Consider the following 16,950-nt stretch of genomic DNA (forward strand, 5'->3'; position numbering starts at 1 on the left):
GTGGATGGGATCCTGAGTTGCCACTCCTCCTCTGGCCTAGCCCAGGGGTGGGCCACCTAGGCTCTCCAGCTGTTTCTGAAATACAACTCCCATCATCCCCAGCCGCAAATGCAGCTGGGGGTGATGGGGGTTGTAGTTCAGCAACAGCTGGAGAGCCACAGTTGCCTAACCTGACTTCCCTTTCTAAGGTCTTTCATCTACAACGACCACCTAGGGCAAGCCCACGCTGTACCAATCAACTAGCCAGACCGAAGAGTGCTGGGGGGGGGGGCGGGATGTTTAAAGGAGTCAGTGCTTGAATATCACCTGGTCTCTTTGTTTCAGCAATTGGGCATTTCTCACCCCAGAGGAGCAGGAGGAGGTTTCAGAGGCGCCCCCTGAGACTGTGGGGAAATGACTCTCTCTGCGCCAATGAGAGAGAATATCCAGGAGGCCCGAGGAGGGCCTGGCTCCCGTCTGCATGAGTGAGGGCCACGGGCGGGTGGCTGGGGAAGCCCGGGGTCTCTTCTCGACGCCTTCCCCGCGGGGCCACTGACCTGCTGAAGTGCTCTCGTTGCCCACCGGGGTGCTGGAGCAGCTGCGGTCCATGTTGGAGGACTCTGAGGAGATGCCGCCGGGACTGCATCCTGTGTAGTCGATGTACTCGTCTGTCTCGGTGTCCATCAGGCTTTGGGGTCCCTGAAAGGAAGCAGGAGTCCCTGATGAGGCTGGGCTGGGTGCCATGCTGTTGACTTGGGGAAGGCTTTCGTTTCTTGGAGCGTGTCCAATAACCTGAAGCAAGAGAATCGAAAACTGGGGTTGAGTGTGTGTGTGTGTGTGTGTAAGTGCCTTGTGCACTGAAACATGGATGTGGCAGGCGGCGGGATGGTGTCCAAGTGGCTCTCTGTCTGCACCTGTTGGGTTTCCCCTGCTGCTGCTGCTGCTGCTACTACGGCTCTTCAGGGATGGAGGGCCAGGCTGGCTTGGGCACAGGGCCTGGCGTCACACTTGCTGCCTGGCTCTGGGCTGGCAGAGTGTCAGTCTTGGCACTGGGCATCCTGCTGTGGATAGGGAGGCCGCCAGAGCCAGGGAGTGTTCATCTTGGCATCGGCGTTGGGCTGCACGGAACGTGCTGGATTCAGCAGCTGGGAGTGTTGGCACTAGATTCTCTGTGGATTAAGGTGCGCTCGGAGGGGGGTTCCTTGGGACTCTGCTGCCCTGGGGGGTGCCGGGGTGCGTCCCGTGAGCCGGGGCACAGGAAGAGCACCAGCATCCCAGCATCTGGGCTCCTGTTGTGCTGCCTCTCAAGCCACTGCTGCGGCTCAGGAGGCTTCAGGACATGCGTATTAACTGCCTGCGGGGCTCACACGGAAGTGGCATTTCCTGACGTAACAAGTGTGCTTTGGGAACGGTTCCTGCGGAGGAATGCAGTGTTGGAATCAAACATCCATGCTTAGTTGGACAGGAGATGCCAGGAATTCAGTCCACGGCCTGGAGACCTTCTCTTGGAACATGCACGTAGATCTTAAAATGTGACAGAGGTGTCTCGTCTTGAGGCTGGAGCCAGCAATGCCCCTGGCCCCTGAGGCAAGGGCTTCCTGCCCAGAGTTCTGGGCCACCAGACAGGGAGTCAACAGGACTCCTCTTGCTGTGGTGACTGAGGTGAGGTGGGCAACAGTGGCAAAACCCCCAGGCAGGGGTGATGGGGATGCATCTCCCAGTCCCACCCAGTCTAGAGACCTCACCAAATTGGGAGGATGTGAGGCTTGCCTGCAGGCATGGGAGAAGTCTTGCATGGTTCTTGTGACGCCCAGGAGGTGGGAGCCTGCAGAGGAGCAGCAGCATGGGGGAATCAACCTGTCCCCTCTGTGGCTGAGGGAAAGGAGGGTGAGCTGTCGGGTGTGGAGCTGGTGGCGTGAAGGTTTCCATGTCACCAGCGCAGCAGTGAATGTGGAGGAAGGGATGGCGGGCTGAGCCCAACCACCCTCTTTCTCGGCACCTGATGCTGCTTCACTGCTGGGGTGACTAAAGCTGGCCCCGGCCAGTCTACAAATCCAAGGCAAAGACGTGTTTCAGTGCCCTCCCTGGGAAATCACCTGAGTGGGAACACGGTCAAAGTTCTTCCCCAGCATCCTCCTCATGTGCTTCCTGGCGTGGGACGTCATTTGGTGCTTCAGGAGGAAGGAGAACTGGCACCCTTCGCGGATGCAGTGGAAGTGGCTGTTGACTTGGTTGTACTTGCAGCCTGCGAAGGGAGAATGCAAAGCAGATGCCAACAGTGTCACAGCAGCAGTCCAGGGCGGCGGGTGGGGCTGTGGAGTCACTTTCTACAGTTAATGGATTAAGATTTCGTTAATCATGTGGCAGCCCTATTACTCATCATTACAAGTATTATTGTGTGTCCCTTTCCTCCATTGCAACAGCTGCGATGGAATAATGGCACATTGTGAGAATGTGCAACCTAAGGATCATGAATTGCTTAGCCCATTAGACGTGCAATATAAATGCAACTGAACAACAGTATGTTCAGAAATCCAAGTGCACCACTGACCAAGATTGGGTTGGCGAGGACTAGAGACAGGGCCTTTTCTGTGGTGGCCCCTCAACTTTGGAATGCCCTCCTGGAAGAGCTCCCTCCCTCCCTCAGGATTTTAAAAAAGAACCTGAAAACCCACCTTTTTTTAAAGAGGCTTTATCAGCAGGTAGAAGTCTCTTTTTTAGAGTTTGCTTTATTTACAGCTAGATCTGGTAAGTTTTTTAAAGCTTTTCAGCTTTTTAATTTGGTTTTAGCGGGGTTCTGTTTTTATTTATTTTATTTAACTAATGTTATGTTGTTGATTGTTTCACTGGTTTTGTGAATTGTCCCAAGCAGTATTGTACTGCACTGCACAATGTTGTATTGTACTGGAGGGGCAAGATAGAAATACTTCAAAGAACTAAATAAATAAATTCTGTTTCACACAGGGGCCACCCAATGCCTCTGGGAAGCAGGAAGACATCTCTCGCTATGGGCCCCCCCCAAACTGATGTTCAGGGGCACCCTGCTTCTGAACCTGGAGGTAAGCATGTAGCCATCAAGACTAGTAAAGCTAAAGTGTGCTGTTGAGTCGGTGTCGACTCCTGGCGACCACAGAGCCCTGTGGTTGTCTTTGGTGGGGGTTTGCCATGGCCTCCTCCCACGCAGTCTGAGACGATGCCTTTACGCATCTTTCTATATCGCTGCTGCCCGACAGAAGACGCTTCCCATAGTCTGAGAAACAGACCAGCAGGGATTCGAACTGGCAACCTCTGGCTTGCTATGGATTCGTCTAATCCCCTTTTCAGGCCATCCAAGCTAGTAGCCACCACTGCATCTTCGGGCAGCGAATTCCGTGGGTTGAAAGTGCTGACGAATGACACACACTGAAAGCATCACCTCATCCCTTAGAAAAAGGCGGTTGGCTTGATTCCCTGATTGGTTTATGGCCCTGCCAAGTGGGTATTTTAGACAGGGTTCGCCCCCCACCCCCAGCTCCTCAGCCCACCCCAAGCGGGGGAAAGCGCCCCACCCCAAGCGCCCCTCCCCATCACGCTCCATTCTGTTCTCCTTTCAGCAGGCAGAACAAACAGTGCTGTCGGGACTGAAACCATATCAGCAGCAGGCAGGTGATGGCTTGCCCGTTGCTGGGGCAGCGGAGTGTCATGTATCCTTGGCTGGCTTTGTCTGGCCCCAGCTCTCCCCTGGAACACCACCGGTTGAGCAAACAGCCACAACCGCCAAGTCTCTCGACAGTCGTAAGCCAAGACCCAGGTAAGGGGCGGTCTCACGCTCTTGTTTCCAGTCGCCCAGGTTACCACCACACTGGCTCCAACATAAATTCTTTATGAAGTAAAAACTGAAGAGGAGGCGTTATTGTTTTCCTGCACTTTTCTCCCCCCCCCCACTCCGCTTTTTGAATCTTGGGTTCTTTTTTGTCTTGTTTTGTATGCGTTGGCTATTTTTATCTTCTATCAATAGAATAAGTTGTGTTCCGGGGACATAAAGGCAGCCGCCGTGTGTTTGTTGCCGGGGCCTCCAACAAAGGCTGGTGCCATAACAACAGGGCACGGAGTGCTTCTGTGGGGTGAGAGGAGCAGAGGCCATGAATGGCTAAGAAGAGGGGCTGTTCTGGGCTGGAGAGGGGACCCCAAAGTGGCTCACATGACCAGCCTTTTCTGGGGCCAGCCAGAGTTCTTTCTAGGGGAGGGGAGCAGATCTCCAAGCCTGGCTCAGGGTTCGTTCCTGCCTGAAGAAACTACCTGTGCAACTTGGAAACTTGTCACTCATGTAACTCCTGTATCCTACCAAAGACAACCACAGGGCTCTGTCGGCGCCAGGAGGCGACACCGACTCGAGGGCACACTTTGGGTTTAAATGCTGCCACCATCTCCTCCTCTGCCTGCTGGCGAGCTTGGTTCTGCACCAACGCGTCCGCTCTCAACCCTCCTGCCTGCTTCTTCCGGGGTTCAAACCGCCTCCTGTGGTGCGGCTTCTGCCTGGAGCTGTGTCCTCCTCTCGAATGGTTAGCTTAGCCTGCTTCCCCAATCGTGCAGGCAGGCTTTTTCAGGACAGCACTTCCTGAACCTCTCAATCCCCTCCGTTGCTCTCGGCGCCCAGTTGCTCTTCACAGCTGGCAGTTCGTGCTCAACCCTTGCCATTTGGGGAAAGGGGTTCACGCCCCTTCGACGCTGCGTGTGGCATACCCAGCACCCTCCTGGGGCGGAGCATACCTGTCAGAGTTGGCTAACCCCAGGCACGCAGTCCCCACAAGGCTTCTCCACGGAGATTGGTGCTTCCTGAGGAGACCAAGAAGCTGGTTCTCCCCGGCCCCATCTGTATGGAGGAGCCCTGACATTCTGCAAAACATGGCTGCACCTCCCTTAAACGGCAACCCAAGTCTGCAGCGCAGCCTTCCTTCTGGCAACCGTCCAGCGGCTCAGCCAGTGGCCAGCAAGGGGCTCTCCATCTGGAGAAGGGGCCAACCGATGCCAGGACGGTGTGTGTGGCTTCAGCCGGAGAGGGCTTGCTTGGTTCGTCAGAGCTGCTGGAGGCTCTGAAAGGGAGGGGGGGCTGCTGGTGGTTTCGCAATTGCCTTGGCACTTCCCTAGCAGATTTGGCAGAGGGAGCTGCCAGCCACACACCCCTGCGCGGCGCGGCCTGTCGGGTGCTTTGATGCACCAGTGCTTGGCTGGAGGGCTGGCATGGAGAGAGGCATCGCTGTGCCTGCCTCCGGCGCCAAAGCTGCTGTGGGTGCCAGGGGAGAGGTGGGGGAGGCGCTTTGGAGGATCCTGCCCCTTCCCCATGAGTGGGAAATATGCATCACGAGGCCTCTGCTGCGCAGGCCTGGCACTGGGTCCTGCGCCCCAAGCCAGAGGAAGCGGGCACCAAAGGCGGCGGGGTTTTTTTTCTCACGCCCAGCTATCTCTCGCCATCAGAACAGGTGTTGGCCTCGGCTTCCTCCCCCACCCCACCCCTCTTTCTGCACCGTGGGTGAGGAGATCGATGGGGCTTTGCCTACAGGAGGCGCCTCTGCCGTGGCGCTGGCCAAACTGGTATCGGTGCTGAACGGCACCCTGCCTTCCCCCTGGGAGTCCTATAGCGACTGAAGGGCAGGAGCTACTGATCAAAGGGAACAATGCAACTTGATTAAAGAAACTTTTCCAAACCTGTTTGTCTGCCCAGGCACAGAGAAGCCCGGCAGTTTTGGCAGAAACTGGAGGAGGCCTCCTTGGAAAGGGAGCCAGGTTCTGGCTGTGTGGAAAACTACGCGGGGGGGGGGGCCTGGAAAGAGGCAGCCTGGTGTGTTCTCCGCAGGCTGGGCCCTGATTCTGCCTTGGCACGGGGCTGCCTGTGTGCTTGCAGCTGCTGCCGCTGCAGCACTCTGACAGGAATCAGCTTGCACACTCCTAAAGGCAAGGATCTGGCGAGAGAAGCCATTCACAGTGAAGGCTCCCGAGGACACCGGAGCCAGCTCCTTTCCTGCTCAGGCTCCGCTCCCAAGAAACAGAGGAGCCAGCTTTAGGGTCACACGAGGTGTCCACCCAACCTAAAGAGGGCTGCTGCCAATGGGGAGGGCTGCTTATTTCACCAACATCAGCCGCCGGGGTGGGGTGGGGAACCCTCTTCTCTCAAGCTCTTTTCCTGCCAGAAATCCCCCCACAAATGGATTTGCTGCAAGAGGCTGCTTTGGGATTTTCTGCAGGAAAATGGCTCAGAAAGAAAATGTGAGCTTTCCCTTCCCCCCCCCACCCCACAGGATGGCCCCCACTGTGACTGTTTGGGGTGAAAGAAGACTGGAAGGCCACCTCTTGAGCAGGCCACTGGGCAAGGGTCCAGCTGGACCCTCAGAGAGGCTCTTTCCTCTTCAGAGGCAGCTCCTCCTCTTTCTGAGTAGCAGGCTCTGCCCCCCTTTTCTTTCCTGAGCAGGGAGAGCTCCCAGCAGCCTTTGCTGGACCAGTATCCTGTCGGCCTCCAGCTCTGCTTCTCTACAAATGGGCAGGCTGCTGTGGGGCACTAGCTGAAAGGAGGCCCTGTGCCGCCATCATGAAACGTAAGCCACACTCAACAGGATGGGGCTCACTCCACCATCCTGCCTAGGACGGCGCTTGTGTCTGTCCCCACACTAAGTGCTCCGAGGTGGGGAAGGGGACTCACCCAGCCTGCCGCACTCTTCTCGCTTGGTGAAGTACTTGAAGCCGTTGGCCGCTCTCCGCTCGGCCTTCTCGTGCTTCTTCACGTGCCAGGGGAGTTTGGTGGTGATGTTGGTCACAAAGAAGCAGCCAGGGCGGAGACAGTGGTAGTGCCCCCGCATCCGGAACTCACAGTGCTGGAGTGGGAAGACGGCAACCCATGAGACCCAGCCGGGCCGAGCGAGCCGCCTCACCGCCTTCAGAGTCCTGTTGCCTCAGAGCAAGCACCCATTGGGTCTAGCAGGAGGACCAGCGGCATGCATGTCCCCATTGGGAAAGAATTCCAGGCCGCATCCTTTCTGGCTTGCAGGGTCCTCCAGGGCCTCTCTCAGCCTTCCTCCGGGAGACTGAACTGGAGGATGCCGCCAGGAACTCGGGACCTTCTCTGTGCAATTGGTGGAGTCTGCCACTGAGCCAGGACCCCTCCCCTCTTCCCCGCCCCCGTGCCCCATTTTGCTCTTACCTGGTTTGGGCAGAGACACTGCAGGGAGTAGTAGGCGAACTGGTCTCGCACATTCACCAGGTTGTTGTTGGGGTTGATGTGGTCTAGGCAGTGGGACTCGGCTTTCCCGGAGGTCTTGCACACGTACTTGCAGTTGCCAAAGAGACAGTGGAAGTGGAACTTGTTGGCATACTTGCAGTCTGTCGCCAGGCAGGGGTCACTGGGAACAGAAACAGAGGCTGAGTGAGTCCCTCCATGCTGGCCTTCCTTCTAATTCTGAAGCCCAACATCCTCTTTGGGAAGTCTTTGGGCCTCCCACAAGAGAGAGAAGTAGCAGGCAGCTCCTCCGTGGCCCTCTCCCTCCAGATCCCTAGTTTCTCTTGGCGTTCTTTAAAACCAAGCATGGAAGAGAGAAGCCTGGTTCACCCAATTGTTCAAATCTAGGTTTAATGTGGGTTGCTGATATTAGCATGATGGCATGAACCTACGCCGGGGGTGGGTGGGTAATGGCCTGAGATGAATCTGAGATTCCCACCTTGATGTGGGTTCACACAATCAAGCTCTTGGGGGTAACCCACATTAAACCAAGATTCAAATGACAGTGTGAACCAGGCCAGAGACTGTGCTCCACTGCTAGTTTCCCATCTGCAAAGCATATACAAGACTCCTCCTGGCTTTAACCACACTGTTTTATTTATTATATTTCTACTGCAAAAGCTGAGGGCGGCATGTGTGTACACACCCACCCATCACCTTGCAAAGCAGGCTGGGCTGACCCAAAGTCACCGATACCTTTTGTGGCGATTTTAGTCCGATTCTGTCCAGTCACAATCAGACACTCTGACCACCATCTCAAACTGGTCATCCTCAGCAGTACAGTGCCAGGAGGGAAGGCCAAGGAATGCAGGGCCCGCCTTCTTCAGGAGACAACAGCCCCTGGCTAAAACTGCCCACCTCTCCCAGCCACCAGCCTCCCATCCCTTTGGAACCAGAGCCACTCACTTCTCCTGGAACTGGAGGAACCCGGGCTTGACCTGAGGCTTGGCATTCTCCAGGGAAGTGGTTGCCAGGGGGGACGCAGCCAGGTTCGGCACGGATGCAGGGAGCTGAGCCATGGAGGAAGCCAGTTGTTTCCAGGCAAGGAGTGTGGGAGTCGAGGGCACGGCCACCGGGCTCGGGGCAGGCACGTCCAGGGCAGAGACGTTGGCCAGGGTGACTGAAGCGGCGGGTGGCGATGAGGGGGCTAAGGGCGTTTTGGTCTCGGCAGCGGCAGCAGCAGGAAAGGACAATTCCGAGTTCCCTTTCACAGCTCCGCCCTCTGTTCGGAAGTGGAAACTGCAGCAAGGGGAGAGAGCCCCATGAACATCGGGCTACAGCTGTGCCCACCATTCTTGCACAATTTGCACCTGAAACCAGCTTCTTCCTACCTCGCCCCACATCCCATCCTGCTTGGTGCTTGGGCCCTTAATTTGACACTTTGACCTTGACATGTGGAATTTGAACGCTGCGGGGTGAAGGAACTCCCCTGTGTGCTCACTTGAATGGCCCCAATCCTGTGATGCCTCTCTGGCCAGCTTGCCAACCAGTCAGCCTTGGGGTTTGTGCTGCTTGGTGCTGAACTTCAACTTGAGGGTAAGGAAGCTTGGTCATGGCAGTACTGTATGCATTACTGGAGGAGCTCGGCAGTGGGAGAATGGAAGAGCTGAGGTGGCCACAGTACAGTGCTCCATCCTTATTTCTGTCCCCCCCCCACTTTTTGGGGGGATCATTTTCCAGGCTTGGGAACCTCACCCCTTAATTCCCATAGACGCAATGCCTCATTACTCATGGTTTTGTTGTTTGCGGTCATAAGCAAGGAATGGAACCCCCATGAATAACAAGGTCCACCTGTATCAAAATTCAAAGTTATACAACCACTCAAGTATTTAATACTCTCTGAGACATCTTAAATCACCTCCTCACTGGGTTTGTATAAATAAATAAATATAAATACACACACACACACACTCCTGGACAAACTTACTCATATCGGGGTGCCCAGCTATCTCTGCACAGAGTCAAGATTAATTGTATTTTAACTACCAACTCAGGTTCCAGTCCTGAAAAAACGATGCACATTCATACTGGCCATTGGTAAAGCACTGTGCTAAGCCAGCAAGGGAGACCAAACCAAAGACCAAATACAGTAACAGCTTATTTCACATGTCCATAGCATATAACGAGTGTCTAAAACACTTAGCATAGATTATTATACACACCTACTTCTATATTTCTAGGATTATCTATCTATCTATCTATCTATCTATCTATCTATCTATCTATCTATCTATCTATTCTGCTTTATGATCTCCATATGGCAGAAGGGAGCAGAGGCAGAGGGTTGGATGCAAGGGTTCAACCTGGGGACTGACAGCTCCCTCCCTCCCTCCCTCCCTCCCTCAGGGAGTTGTTTCCTAAGGAAGCAAAGTTCACAAAGCAACAGTCAGTCCAGGATGAATGCTTTCTGAAGACAAGAAGATTTCAAAAGTGCCAGAGTAAGATAAATTGGGATTGTGGGATGATCGGTGTGGGCTGGCTGCATTCATCTGTGTGACCACCCCTGCGGATTCTGCTGGGGGAGTTGTTATGGGACTGAGCAGCCATAGCGCCAGTGCCCCCTAACTTTGAACCCAGGCCTAGCCCTTTATTGCCACAAAGGGGCGAGAATGTTGGGCTCAAAGATGGCTTTGGGATCCACTGGTGGCACCCTGGCCTCCACCCACTTACTTGGCATGCTTGATGGCTCCATCCAAGGTGCTGAAAAGGGCTCCGCATTCTTCGACCACACAGTGGAAATGCACTTTATGGAGAAAGTCACACTGGGCATTGCAGAAGTCCTTGGTGCCAAACCTACCCCAACGAGACAAACAAGGACGCATCTTAGAGGGGGCTGCGGAGTGGAGGGCAGATTCTGACAAGGCAATGGTGGGCTCTTACATTCTTTCCCCCGTATTGAGGGCGCCTCTCGGATCACCTGCCTTTCTAGAGGCACTTGTTATACTGTATTCACTTAGCTAGAATAGTCCTTGGTCTACTTTGAACCCAGGAGAGAAGGACACGAGCCGGGTGCCAAAACATAACACTGCGTGACTGATCAAACGATACGGTGCGACAAAAGGAGAAAACCAGGATATAATTCCATAGGAATGTCAACTGGCTAGAGTGTTTTAATTAACAGTTTGGCTCTGAATTGACTGAATTTAAATACATTTACATATTGAAAAACAGCGATGAGGGTGTCTCTTCTTTTCTTTTTTTTGGAAGATCTTAGGAGGAGGGGATCTGTTCCTTTTACTTGTGAGATAATTTAAATGTAATAAATGAACAGCACCACTCAGGAAGGAAAGGGCACCTCTAATATATTCTGTTTCGTTGTATTTGGAAAGGTGGAGCATTCCCTATTACCGCTTTGAATTGAATTTAAGAAGAGCAGGATTGAATTACTGAAACACATCAAGCTAAAAAGGCTTAAAATAGTTCAAAGGGCATCACTATTGTGCAAGGTGAAGATTTTTTTTAAAAACACACACATATATAAATATAAAGGGTTCTCAATTGAGCACCATTCTTTTTACTAGAACGAAAAGCCCTGCTAAATTCCGTCCTGAAAGACATATTATCTGTTAGCTTTGGATAAAGACGTCTTTACATTTCTTTCCCCATCAAATTGGAAACACTGTAAAGGGAGCAGGCGATTCTGTGGCCTGAAGCTCGGTGGGGTTTCAAGATCCCATCCAACAAACCTTTGGACTTTTCTACTAGTGGGTTGTGGTGGGATGCTAACACCACAAGAGCTTCCCTGGGAAAAACAACTCTGGTGCCTTAAAAGAGCCTCTCTGGAGAAACTGGATTACTTTGAAAAGACAAACTTGCAAAGCGAGTGGGAGGAGAGATGCAACCCTTCAGGTTTCTATGTAAGGCATCTCAGTGGTGTCCCATCTGTGTTCAAACGGGCCCAGGTACCACAAGGAACAGGCCGAAGGATCATACACAAAGGGAAGTGACTAACGAGAGGCACTGAGCTGAGGGACGGGAGGCAACAAGTCCTGCCAAAGAAGAACCTAGCCTAGTCTGAGCTTATTTAACGTCTTGATTAGCAAGTGGGGAGGAGTAAACAGCCAGGTTAATGAAATCCATAGATTCGACTAGTCTGGGAGGAGCTGGAAACACCAGAACAAGAGCAGAGAAATGATAACAGAAAAGGAGTCTACAGGAAGTAACAAGACAACAAAATGTATTCAAGGGACACCTTAGGAAAAACCTCACACACCGACCTAGGAGGGAAAGCATGCAAGACAGAACCTTTGTAGGATCCGGTCCATTTCCAAGTGCTGGTTTTGACATATAAAGCCAAAAGCAACCTGGGTGTCTAAAGCAAGGGCAGGCAGAATTCTTGAGATGTTAGGCAAGTAGGGCCCCTTCAGTGGTGGTCAATGCAATGGCCTTTGGCTGGGGATGCTGGGAGTTCTAGTCAGCAACATCTGGGGTTTCCCGTTACAGGGAACACTGGTCAGGCACGAAGTGCTGGCAGCCATCTTGAGAAGCTTGAGGGAGCAGGGGCAGGCTTGCCTAACCAAGACTTCTGCCTTTCTGCCAGGCTCTGCCCTGGCCCTCACCTGCGCAGGTACATCTTCCACGGCTCAGAGAGCTTCTCTTGGACAAGGGCCTTCACTGCCTTGCCCAGGTATTGCGTTGCCTCTCCTGCGGCCCCTGGCTGGCTGCTGTCACTGTCTGCCTTCAGGCTGAGAAGGCTGCCGAGGTTGGGGTTGCTTTGAGACATCTATGGAGGGAAGAGGAGATGGTGGGTGTTAGGAGAGAAGGCACTGGCCAGATCCTGGATCCCCCTGAGAAACCGTGGCAACAAAGGGATGGAAGGAACAGGGCTGAGCCAGCCAACCCCAGCATATTGCTGGATGTGGCCAGAGGAGTCTGGGTTCAAAAACTCCTGCACTCACTGGGTGGGTGGGGTGGTAGCAAGTCACTACCTCTGCTTCGGTTCTCAGAGCAGTGACCTGCCCCATTCAAGGGTCTAAAGACAGCTAGTTTTCTCTCCCTCCCTCCCTCCCTCCCTCCCTCCCTCAATGTATCTGTCTCTCCTTTGATTGTCAACTGTGAGGGAGAGGGGAGGACGCAGCATTCAGTAGTTGGGGACATCGGAAATAATGTCCAGAGTCAAATTCTGGCTCTTTCAACTCTCTGCAGACTGCATTCCTAAAGCTCTGGGACTACAGTCCAGTGGAGAGACCAGGCAAATACAACCTTCTAGATGCCATTTTCCTGCTTTTGAAAAATCTATCCCCAAGTGGTCAAAATCAACAGGTTCTTCAGCAGATTTGAAAGGAATGCAACAAAATGTACACTGTGGCACATTCCAGCTCACTGAAGTGCTAAAGAAGCAACTAAAAGCCCGTCAGGAATGGAAAATGGAACAAGCTAACAAAGAAAACCCTTGGCTGGGGTGGATAAGAGATGGGAGAGATGGCAGAGCAAGAGGGAGAGCAGGAGACAAAGTCACATTGTCCTTTCTGGAGGGTTTCGTGGCCTGGTTGGATCTCGTGCTCTGAGCCCAGGGCAAGCAGAAGGCTCTGCCCAGCAAACCCATCAAGCAACAGGATGCTGAAGGCTGGCTCCGAGGATACCCTGGCTACAGACACACTTGGGTACAGGGGCACAGTTAATCTAGCCAAACAAGCATTTATCATGTAAAAGGGGTGCATAATTGGAACAGAAAACAAAAGAAGAATGCACAAGTTTAACTTCCAAGTCTCCACCCCCTTCGTATAGTCAGGAAAAAAACACTGCCACTTTTCTCATTTGAGGGGGCGGTGGCGGGGGGAGAACATCTTTTAAAGGTAAATAAATGGAATTAAAAAGAGGAAACAAAAGAGAAGAGAGAAGTTGCCTGGCTGGGAAATTAAAAAACAAACCCTTTTGGAGGCTGCCTCCTTCCAAAGGGATAGAAGTGGGCGGGTGTGTGTGTGGGGGGGGAGGGTGTCAGAGGCTGCGATATATTTCTTCAGCCAGTTCATTAAATTAATTCGTAAGCAGTGGCTCTGAAATTATACCCGATGAAAAATGGTCTCAAAATTTAAATGGTACAAACTCATCTTATTAGAGGCAAAACATTAAAAAACAAACGCGTCTCCCCCCCTCCCTCCCCACCTTGCCACCGCGGCTTTAATTTCTCTTGGTGGGGGGAATGAAAGGCCCTTGATGGATGGCTCTTACCTTATTCATAAGCGAGGATAAAAGAGATGAATTTGCCGAGACTGTGTGGCCATTTGATTCATTACTGGAACACACAAACCAACAGGGTTTAGTTAAGATGTGCAGAGGGGCTGCCATCAATTCTCCTTTCCAACGGCCCTCCCTGGTCTCCACATTCCACCTGCTGCATCGGAGGAGGACAAGGGAGACGGAACCACCCTCCGGTCAGAACGCCCAGCTGGGCAAGCCACTTGCTAGGCCCCGCAGCATGGAAGGGCTCAGCCCAGGCCCCAGGGGTGGGCGCTGGGCAGCCTCAGCTCTTCTCACCCTCGCTCCTCATTGCTCAGCACCTTCCTCGGGCCGAGTCCCCAGCACAGCGGAATGGGCCACGCAGAAGAGCTCAAAGGGAGCCTGGGGGCATTGAGGGAGCTCCCCAGCAGACTGCCAGCATGGGGCAAGCCCGCTTCCAGGCCGGAGGGTCTGCTTGCAGCCCAACCAAGAGGCGGCGATCCGTTCACACGCAGCTAAAGAGGGCAGGGGGTGGAAGCGGGCGCAAGAGCGCCACGCTGGGGCTCCCGGAAAGCTTAGCAAGCGGCACGTACTTCATGGAGGAAGGCTTTAGGAGCAGGTCAAGCCATTCTGGCTAGCGCTGCCTTTCCTCCGCTGCAGAAGGGTCCCGATGCTGGTCGCAACTGCTGGCCCAAAGGCTTTGACCAGAGACAGCCCCATCTCTCCCGCCAGCTTTGAGGATGTGATCACGCGGCTCCCTGCCACCGGGCGTCACCAGCACAGAGCCCCCCTCTCTCTTACCCGTGATCCTTCACACTCAGGTCCAGGCTGTGCTCCTGCAAGCGGTCGTGGGCCACCGCAGCAGACACAGAGCCGGGGCTCTCCGTGGCCTCTTGCTTCAGCTGAGCGGGGTTAAAGCGGCCAGGAGTGGTCGGCTGCCCATTCCCTGTGTGAGAAAGAGAGGGCGGGGGGAGCGGGCGGGGAGAGGAAAGTTTTGAGTCAATAAAGCAGAGGAAGTCAACTGACAACAAATAACAACAACAAATAATGCACAAGAAAGTTTTTTTTTAAGAAAAGGGAAAAAAAGAAGAAGGGGGAAGGGAAGGGAATGTCCAGATTTGCTGCCCATTCCCTGTGTGAGAAAGAGGGGGGGGGGGTGGGGAGCGGGCGGGGAGAGGAAAGTTTTGAGTCAATAAAGTAGAGGAAGTCAACTGGCAACAAATAACAACAACAAATAATGCACAAGAAAGTTTTTTTTAAAGAAAAGGGGAAAAAAGAAGAAGGGGGAAGGGAAGGGAATGTCCGGATTTGCTGGTCAGCATTTATTGCTGGGTTGATGTGATGGGTTCTGACGTCCACCCCAGCGTGGAAATTCTTCAAGTGATAATTATTGCAAAATTATGTCAAAGTTGTCCAGGCTACGGGCCCTTTAAAGGAGAAGGGCGGAAGGAGCGAGGGGGAGATCTGATGCTCTGCGCAAGCTGTCATAACTAATTTGTGGGGCTGCCTCTTAAGCGTTTATTAAAGACTCTGTTAATGCTGAGGCAATGTGGCAGCTTTAGACTGCTAGTCAAGCCCCCTTTCCGTTCCCCAATCTAGACGTTGCCTTGGCGACCGCTCCGGCCTTCCCACTGAGCATGCCCAAAAGGAACATCTGCTGTGTCAGGTCTATCGAAACTGACAGCCAATCAGATTGGTTCAAACTGCGTGACCTCTCCCCCGTCACGCGGTCCTGACAAGAGGGTGCTGCTCCTGCTTCTTGTCCCCCCTTTGGTGCTTGGGAGGTGACATTTCCAAATTTCACACTGGAAATACAATTTTTTTAAAAAAGGAAGGGAAAACACCCTGCAAAGTTGAGAAAACAAAAAGAATTGCACGCACATGCACACAGAGAAAAGGATTAAAAGATGGCAGAGGGGGAAAGTTGCTGACAGGAACATGTCCGCCGAGCTTTCATCCACAATCCCCAAGTGACTAAAATATTAATTTGCCCGGAGGCACTACAGCTGACGGTGAGCTGCTTCGCAGACAGCAAGTGGCATTTTATTAAAAAATAAAGGAAAAATAGTTCCCTGAATGACCTCTCTTTTAGGAAAGATTTTTCCTCCATAAAAAGAACGATAAGAATTAAAAAAAAAAAAAAAAAGATCTCGGGAAACTTCTGCAGGTTTTTCTCTCCCCTTTACCTTTGCCTCGTCTTTCCTCATTCAACTGTGTCTGAAAACCAGAAGTCAGCCCACTGCTGGTGTGCGCTGCCCATATGGAAATGGCTTCCAAGGAGCCGTGGGTGGCAACTACGGACTCCTATATTAGTCTACCAACAGAGAGAGGCCGTCTTCTGGGAGAGAGCTGGCAACCCCACTTCAGGGAGAATGAAGATCTGCATTCCAGGATGGCCAGCAAATCGGGAGGAATTCACTGTCTGGGCCAGTCTAGGTTCACAGTGGCCACAGAGTGCCAGGAAATGCCCAGGCTACCCTAGCTGCACTCAGGGTGACCACAGGCTGGATAGCCACCTTGGAAAGCCTCCATCCATTAGCCTCAGCAGGAGAGCCTTTCACATCCCACAGCTCCAGGGCCGTTTCTCAAGGATTCCCAGGTTGGAGAGAGGAGAGCCGCCTGCGACTCGGAAGGAGGAAACCAATGCATCCAGCACAGCCACTGTTTCTAACAGGATCAAGGGGAAAACTAATCTGGGAGGGACTCTCTTTCCCGGAGGACGGTAGCCACATGGGAGAGGGAGTGACTGGCTGCAAGGGATGCTTACAAGGAGTTGGCAAGGAGCCAGCCTGAATGCTGATGCGTGGAAAGGGAGTCATCTGGGGCAGTGCGATGCATCCGCTGGAATGGGCCAGCTATAACCCAGGCACAGAGGGGTATAAGGATATAACCCTCTTTACTTGCTTCTCCATCTTCATCTCCATCATGACTCCTAACCAGTTTCTCCCTAAGACCTTAATCACATAATTGTTTCCAACTCATTTTTGATCTTTGCAAATCAACCCGGAAAACTGGTTGCTTATGTTTGTTCTTTGGAAGCCTACAAATTGCAACCCATCACAATTCTCTCCCTCTCCCCCCCGCCGCCCACGAAGGCTAAACAATCCAGAGTTGGTTGAGGGCGTGGAGGGATTGCCAGAGTCCACAGGCCTGGTCCACCTCATGACACAGTCAGCTTGGTTCGGCTTGCCACATCGAAGCTAAGCTGAAAACAGCAATGTGAACTGGGATCTCCACCAGTCTCCTCTGCCAGACTGGTTTCCTGTCTCTGGGTTGCCAAAGGTCTCCTGTAAGAATTCCCTCCCATAGATCCTTAATCCATCATTAAGGATTTTGGGAATTGGGAGAAAGGATGGTGGAGGGTTGGGAAAGAGTCGGGTGTTTCACAACAAAACCTGCTTTCTATCTGGGCAGCTGATCTGGAAGGCAGGTCACAGAACAAAATGTTCCCTTCTTCCCTCCCTCCTTGAACCCATATTCAAAACAGGTTCTAGGTTCTCCACCACATTGCAGGAAGAAGCCTTCAACAACAACACTGGTTTCAGCACCCCAAACTATCCAAAATG

At 52.9% G+C, this 16,950-nt stretch overlaps 1 protein-coding gene across 12 annotated transcripts in view; it reads right to left on the bottom strand.

Annotated features, from left to right (window-relative positions):
• CASZ1 (castor zinc finger 1) overlaps positions 1 to 16,950 on the bottom strand; it is a 375,530-nt gene that overhangs the window by 10,089 nt on the left and 348,491 nt on the right. For 10 of the 12 annotated variants that reach the window (XM_053281208.1, XM_053281214.1, XM_053281206.1 and 7 more), the window contains 9 exons: positions 14,186 to 14,330; positions 13,397 to 13,460; positions 11,785 to 11,948; positions 9,896 to 10,018; positions 8,132 to 8,464; positions 7,151 to 7,349; positions 6,653 to 6,824; positions 2,076 to 2,224; positions 537 to 771 (listed from right to left, as the gene is read on the bottom strand). In XM_053281208.1, coding sequence (XP_053137183.1) covers positions 537 to 771; positions 2,076 to 2,224; positions 6,653 to 6,824; positions 7,151 to 7,349; positions 8,132 to 8,464; positions 9,896 to 10,018; positions 11,785 to 11,948; positions 13,397 to 13,460; positions 14,186 to 14,330 — 1,584 coding nt within the window. The remainder of the gene's footprint in view (positions 1 to 536; positions 772 to 2,075; positions 2,225 to 6,652; positions 6,825 to 7,150; positions 7,350 to 8,131; positions 8,465 to 9,895; positions 10,019 to 11,784; positions 11,949 to 13,396; positions 13,461 to 14,185; positions 14,331 to 16,950) is intronic. The other 2 variants (XM_053281215.1, XM_053281217.1) reach the window with 1 other exon arrangement.

This window comes from Hemicordylus capensis, chromosome 16 (genome assembly GCF_027244095.1).
Source record: "Hemicordylus capensis ecotype Gifberg chromosome 16, rHemCap1.1.pri, whole genome shotgun sequence".
NCBI lineage: Eukaryota > Metazoa > Chordata > Lepidosauria > Squamata > Cordylidae > Hemicordylus > Hemicordylus capensis.